The sequence below is a fragment of the Enhydra lutris genome, unplaced genomic scaffold (assembly GCF_002288905.1).
Source record: "Enhydra lutris kenyoni isolate GAN:26980312 unplaced genomic scaffold, ASM228890v2 scaffoldscaffold90, whole genome shotgun sequence".
NCBI classification, from domain to species: Eukaryota; Metazoa; Chordata; class Mammalia; order Carnivora; family Mustelidae; genus Enhydra; species Enhydra lutris.
In genome coordinates, this window is record NW_019154174.1 from 2,118,093 (window position 1) to 2,125,544 (window position 7,452).

Below are 7,452 nucleotides of genomic sequence, written 5' to 3' on the forward strand. Positions count from 1 at the left end.
GTTTTCTCTGTATATGTGATCATTTTTTAAATATCCTAGTTTTTAATGTCTCCCCAAAGGGGAAAAAGTGAAAAATGAAGAGGGTGGGGTAGGGAGCATGCCAGTCCTTTAGAGACCCCCTGGCAGTCACTTCAGCCTCGACTGGAGAGACTTGCAACAATGGGGGTGGTGTGACAGCGGCGGCCACCTCTGCACCTCTGACCGGAAGCAGCCATCAGGGCAGACTGCTGACATTCGAAAGGGCTTTCTGCCCACGCAGGTTCCTGTGAGCTGTTGCAAGCTGCTCCGTGAGTATGGCTAGCGGTGGGGCGGTTGCTACTGCACTAGGAGCCAGAGTTGACCAAAAGTGTCAGCAGTTGACAGTCCTGGTTCTCCCTGGAAGTTATAAGCCTTTATTTAGACTCTGTCCTGAAATCATTGCATCAAATTCTGCCTGTGCAATCGGTGACTCGGTCAGGAGAGATGGCTGGTGCTTCTCTCACTGTCTTTCCAGAATCTTCCTAAACGTCACCTATTCCCCATCAGTTTAAATCACCTGCATCAGTACTAAAGGTCTACTTGAATTTGAATTTGAACCTGTTTCTGTTCTAGGGTTTGCTTTTATGCCCTCTATGGCAGTTTTTAATTGCTTTTATAGCTTGATATTTTCCTGTTGAGAGAATACTGCCTCACTGCTCCTTCAGAATTTCCCTTTTTCCCAATATGACCTTTAAAGTTAGCTTATCTGGTTCTTGCCGGGAACTGGTTATTGGGATCAAGTTTAAAAATTGGTTAAATTGGGGCGCCTGGGTGGCTCAGTGGGTTAAGCCGCTGCCTTCGGCTCAGGTCATGATCTCAGGGTCCTGGGATCGAGTCCCGCATCGGGCTCTCTGCTCGGCAGGGAGCCTGCTTCCCTCTCTCTCTCTCTCTGCCTGCCTCTCTGTCTACTTGTGATCTCTCTCTGTCAAATAAATAAATAAAATCTTAAAAAAAAAAAAAAAAAAAATTGGTTAAATTAAGTACAGACTAGAACACAGAGACTTCAATCCAAAAACAAGGGTGTATGCTTTCTGGTTGTTCCAGGGGTGTGTCAGTTAGGTGCTATAGATTTTAGAAGGTTCACACACCTCCTGAATATTATCTTTTCTGTTAAAACATATGTATCTGTGTATGTATGTGTTTCATTATTATTTGAGAGCGCACACACATAAACAACGGGAAAGGCAGGGGGAGAGGGAGAAGCACTCTGCACTGAGCAAGGAGCCCAACGTGGACTCACCCCAGGACTCTAGGTCATGACCCGAGCAGAAGGTAGATGCCTAACCAACTGAGCCACCCCGGTGCCCCATATGTTTTTTTTGTTTTTTTGTTTTGTTTTGTTTTTAAAGATTTTATTTATTTATTTGACAGACAGAGATCACAAGTAGGCAGAGAGGCAGGCAGAGAGAGAGGAAGGGAAGCAGGCTCCCTGCTGAGCAGAGAGCCCGACGCGGGGCTCAATCCCAGGACCCTGGGATCATGACCTGAGCCGAAGGCAGAGGCTTAACCCACTGAGCCACCCAGGCGCCCTGCCCCTATATGTTTTATTTTTACTTAAGTAATCTCTGTACCCACTGTGGGGCTTGAACTCATGACCCCAGGATCAAGGAGTAGAATGCTTTTCCAACTGAGCCAGCCAGGCCACCCTACTTCTGTTATATTTTCTTACTGTAGTTGCATATAGGAAAGCTATTGATTCCAGTTATTTTGTTGAATGTTTTTCAGAGTAGCTTTTAGTTGATTCTGTTGACCTATCTGGAAAAAAAAAAAAATTTTTTTTAACCCCCACACCCAACATGGGGCTTGAATTCACAAACCCTAGATTCAATCTAACGTCCTACCAAACCAGCCAGGCACCCTGAAAAGAAGTTTTTGACTCCTTTTTGTCTTTTTTGTTAGATAAAACTAATTTGTCTAAATTTTTTTTTAAAGATTTTATTTATTTGTTTGACAGAGAGAGAGGAGGAAGCAGGCTCCCTGCTGAGCAGAGAGCCTGATGTGGGGCTCGATCCCAGGATCCTGGGATCATGACCTGAGCCGAAGGCAGAGGCTTAACCCACTGAGCCACCCAGGTGCCCCAATTTGTCTAAATTTTTAATTTTAATGTAGTCCTTCATCTAATTTCTCTTAAGTCATATACCCAGGATCTTAACTATGGTGAGTAACCCTGTATCTCCATCCTAAGGAGTATGTGGGGTGTTTGATGCAGCGGGTTAACTTTTTTTTTTAATATTTTATTTATTTGACAGAGAGATCACAAGTAGGCAGAGAGGCAGGCAGAGAGAGAGAGAGGGAAGCAGGCTCCCTGCCAAGCAGAGAGCCCAATGTGGGGCTCGATCCCAGGATCCTGGGATCATGACCTGAGCCGAAGGCAGAGGCTTTAACCCACTGAGCCACTCAGGTGCCCCACGGGTTAACTTTTTAATGAGGTTAATGAGAATCCATCTACTCCTATTTTAAGAACTTATATCTGGAATGAGCTGTAGATCTCAGTCCCTGAGACAATTTTTTTTTTTTTTCTCATTTGGTTTCTTCATGGCATGAGCTTTATTGTACATGTCCTCATACAACCCTTGCATTTCTGTGACGGTAGTCCTTCCGAGTATCCTCACCCTTTGCAAGACATCTTAAGGTGCTTATTTTTTTAACATGCTACTGCAATTTACTACTTAGGTTTTTTTAAGATTTTATTTATTTGACAGAGATCACGGGTAGGCAGAGAGGCAGGCAGAGAGAGGAAGTGAAGCAGGCTCCCTGCTGAGCAGAGAGCCCGATGTGGGGCTCAATCCCAGGACCCCGGGATCATGACCTGAGCCGAAGGCAGAGGCTTTAACCCACTGAGCCACCCAGGTGCCCCTACTACTTAGTTTTTTTTTTTTTTTTTAAAGATTTTATTTATTTATTTGACAGAGAGATCACAAGTAGGCAGAGAGGCAGTCAGAGAGAGAGAGAGGAGGAAGCAGGCTCCCCATTGAGCGGAGAGCCTGATGCGGGCCTCGATCCCAGGACCCTGGGACCATGACCTGAGCCGAAGGCAGAGGCTTTAACCCACTGAGCCACCCAGGCGCCCACTACTTAGGTTTTAAATCACTACTTCAGAAGTATTTGGTTTCCTTTTTTTTTCTTTTTAAGATTTTATTTATTTAACAGAGATCACAAGTAGGCAGAGAGGCAGGCAGAGGGAGAGGAGGAAGCAGGCTCCCCGCTGAGCAGAGAGCCCGATGTGGGGCTTGATCCCAGCACCCTGGGATCATGACCTGAGCTGAAGGCAGAGGTTTTTTTTTTGTTTTTTAAAGATTTTTATTTATTTATTTGACAGAAAGAGGGATCACAATAGGCAGAGAGGCAGGCAGAGAGAGAGGGGAGGAAGCGGGCTCCCTGCGGAGCAGAGAGCCCGATACGGGGCTCGATCCCAGGACCCTGAGATCATGACCTGAGCCGAAGGCAGAGGCTTAACCCACTGAGCCACCCAGGCACCCCTTGAATTCAGTGTTTAACTCCTCCATCCTTACCAGCGTGTTTCAGGCTATGACTCCCCACGAGCTCCATCGCTTGGTTACTTTCCATCTCTGTTGTACACCATTAGGAGTGCAAGAGCTGGATATACTCTGTCAACTTTGCAAAGTTTTTTACTCTTTTCAGGCTTATATTTGTTAACAATTAGTACCAAGAACATAATGTACCACCATCCTGTTAAACTACAGGGGCATACACAGACCATCACTTAAACATCAGATAGTGGCTCTAGTGCCCAAAGCAGTGCCCTACCATTTAGGTAGCAGAATTTCATATCTTGCCCACCCCAGCCTCCTCTGATCACCACCCCCCCACTGCCCCCAATCCTCTAGGGCTGCATGATCTGCTAAGGTCGCCATTAGATACATGTCCCAAATGAACACTTAAACCATGGCTGGTCCAAACTGCAAGTGTTGTAAGTATAAGGTACCAGATCTTGAAAATGGAGTAGTTTACATTTTTTTGTACTAACATTTTTATTATATATTGCTGTTTTAACTATTATGTTAGGCTAAATATATTTCTACCAGTTTGTTTTTACTATCTTAGATGACTGTGCCATCCTGCTGGGCAGCGCTAAGTTCTCCCTCTGTCCGTCGGCTCCCTTCCCTGAAACCGTGCAAGGCTCTGAGAGCTCACACAACACTGCCTTCCTGTCACCCTTAGAAGACAGTAGCACCATGATGCCAGGTTAGTGTTAGTATTTATTTTAAAAATACACAAAATACAAATTTTTTACATCAAAGGGTGATAACCTCACTTATACATTGTTCCATACTTACCTGGTTTGGTTTGCTTCCTTACGCAAACATTAATAGATGGACTGGATTCTGATTTTTTGCTAGGGTTCATGTGAGCAGTGAGACCGACTGCTACATAAAGCTGTCTTAAAAGGTAAGTTGGCCACAGACACCCAGCAGTGCAACAATTCGATTTGGTTTAATGAAATTGGCAGAAGTCTTAGCAGATAGGTAATCGAAGACTAAATATTGGCTTCTAGGCATTTTAATTACTTAAAACCTTGAGGTTTTCTTCATCCTGTAAACAAACGTAACTTAGACCTTGTTGGCATGAAGTTTGAAAAGTAAAATATTAAACCATGATTTTCATCAGCCTGCCTGTGGTCAGTATACACTCTCTTTATTATGAGAATGAAACCAAATAATAACCAAAATACATCAGGAATTTCAAATTATACTGTAATGAAGGTCCCGGCTGCCCTCTCTCCTAGGAGCGATCTAAGTTCAGCTGCCCCTGCCCCCGGCTGAGGATGACCCCCGCTGTCCGCCAGACAGCACAAGGCCCCGGCCGTGACACGGTCAGGTCCTCTTGCTCCGTGTCTTCCGAAGCCGTAGACCGCTGCCATCTCTGCTGGCTCTGCCGGCCTTCCTTGGGCTTGGATTCACTGGGTTAGTGGTTTGGGACTATTGTCAAGACTGTACTGTCCCTTTAAGGTACCACATGCCACCATAGCTTACACAGCAGTCCTGGGAGGAGAGAGAGAGGTGTTAAGGGCAGACTTGAGCAGGAAAGGTGGAGACTCCGTCTCATACAGAACGCCACAACTCAGTCTATGACTAATGGACAGAACACAAATGGGAAATCAAGATCTGCCTCCTCACAGCGCTGCACTAGCAGCATTTGGGCCTCAGGGCTACCTCCTCTCGGGGGGTCCAAAAAGTAAGGAACCATAAATGAATGTGCTTGGTAAGCACAAGATTAAAAAAAACAACAACCAAAAAACTGTCCCTAAGCAGACCCAGAACGAAGGTGCCTCAGTAGTAGCTCTAGGTTACGGCCCAGATGGCTGAGGTCATCACGACATGAGGAAACGGGGAGCAGCTTTCCGGGCCGGGGGTCTGCAAATACGGTACGTGTGCAAGCTGCACACGATTCTAAAGGGGAGGCGAGTCGGGACTCACAGGCCCGGTTATCTCTGCGAGGGTGGCGTCCACACCTCCCTCAGCTCACTCCTCGGCCCCCGCCCCCCAGCATCAGTGGCGGAGACCCCCTGGCTCGGGAGAGGCCAGATTTACGAAGCACCCGAGGCCGGGAGAAGCCAGCCCTGGGCGCCCCCAGCCAGGGGCTGACGGCGCGAAGCAGGGATACCTTTAGCACTTTATCCACCTCCTGCTTGCTCAGGTCCTCTCCGCACTCCTGAGTCAGCCGAGACTGGATCATGTTCCGGCGGACCCGGTAATTTTTGGAAAAGATTTCAAGCAAAACCTGTCGGTGCTTTAGTAGCAAAAATAAGTTAGTGTGGAAAACAGTCATCTAAAAGAGAATCCTCTCCAAACAAGAAAGGCAAAGCGACGGCCCTAACCCCACACCGCAGTCCGTGTGCGCCAGGACTTCTGTTTAAAGATCAATACCCCCGACCCACCGGTCATCCCGCGACCCCCAGGACAAGGAATAAAAGCCTGGGAAGCGCCTGCGGAGGGTGAGCAGTTTAGACTTGGTGTTTCCTGGTAACTAAGCAGGGAAAGACCCCAACTAAGTCAGCTGTGTGAAGACAGGGCTGGAAAGCTCTGTTGCGTGTATTTTTAAAAATAAGCCCTTCTTTGAATCTGATTAGGAGAAAAAATGGTCAAATTCTTTGAATTTCCAACTCGGGAAGGACTAGAAAACTCCGAGGCCTCTCCTGGCCAAGAGCACAGAAGCTGGCTCAGGAAGAGCCCCTGCACTGCTCTTGCGTGGGGGCCCCGGCTGAGGCCATAGGGGGATGCTCCCCACTTTCTCCCCACACCTTAAGGGTAAGACCTGGAAAAGGGCAGACGAGTGTTTGAGCAGTTTAATCTTCATCCTTAAACTTGAGGCAAGTTCATGATTTAAGGACAATTTCTGGACCTCAGGGTCCGTGAGTATAACCAGATAGACAGTGCTGGTTTGACTCCTACTGTGCTCACTGGACACTCGGGACCCTTCCTGCTGGGGTGACAGGAGGCAAAATGGACCACTTTCTAACTTATAAACCAGCACTTGACCTCTGATGAATCCTTCTGATTCTTACTGCCAGAGGCCACCTGACAAACATGGACTGTCCCTGGTTCATGAGCCCAGCTGGATGGCAGAATCCTCAGGAAATATCTATAAACATGTTGGGGTACCTGGGTGGCTCAGTCGGTTAAGTACCTGCCTTCTGCCAGCATCCTGGGATCAAGCCCCACATCGGGCTCCCTGCTCAGCGGGGAGTCTGCTTCTCCCTCTGTCTGCTGCTCCCCCTGCTTGTACTCTCTCAAATAAAATCTTTTTAAAAATCTGAACAGGTAGGGGCGCCTGGGTGGCTCAGTGGGTTAAGCCTCTGCCTTCAGCTCATGATCTCAGGGTCCTGGGATCGAACCCCGAATCAGGCTCTCTGCTCAGCGGGGGGCCTGCATCCTCCTCTCTCTCTGCCTGCCTCTCTGCGTACTTGTGATCTCTGTCAAATAAATAAATAACATCTTTAGAAAAAAAAAATCTGAACAGGTAAATACCTAGCTCCTACAGAACTGAACTAAATCTCTGGCGTCAGTGCTAAGAGCCTACATGTATTTTTTAAAAAAGGATTTTAAAAAGAGGATTCTAGGGGTGCCTGGGTGGCTCAGTGGGTTAAGCCTCTGCCTTTGGCTCAGGTCATGGTCCCAGGGTCCTGGGATCGAGCCCCACATCGAGCTCTCTGCTCAGCGGGGAGCCTACTTCCCCCCATCCCCCTGCCTGCCTCTCTGCCAACTTGTGATCTCTGTCTGTCAAATAAATAAATTTAAAAAAAAAAGAAGAGGATTCTAATGCAGCTGGTTTAGACTGGCAATTGGGAACCACTCGTTTCAACTCAAAGGACAGGCAGGTCCAGCCGGTTTTAACAACACACACGAGACACAGAGCCAAAATGTGTAAAACGGGGAGGGGCTAGAAAATCTTAAGTGTACATTCTGTGATCTG

General features: G+C 47.3%; 1 protein-coding gene across 6 annotated transcripts in view; it reads right to left on the reverse strand.

The window, feature by feature from the left end:
* Positions 1-4,658: 4,658 nt before the first annotated feature.
* The window catches only part of LOC111162223 (RNA polymerase III subunit E), a 37,922-nt gene continuing 35,128 nt past the window's right edge, over positions 4,659-7,452 (reverse strand). For 4 of the 6 annotated variants that reach the window (XM_022526470.1, XM_022526469.1, XM_022526468.1 and 1 more), the window contains one exon: positions 4,957-5,769. In XM_022526470.1, coding sequence (XP_022382178.1) covers positions 5,497-5,769 — 273 coding nt within the window. In that variant the 3' untranslated portion in view covers positions 4,957-5,496. Of the gene's footprint in view, positions 5,770-7,452 lie in introns of all 6 variants that reach the window. The other 2 variants (XM_022526472.1, XM_022526471.1) reach the window with 1 other exon arrangement.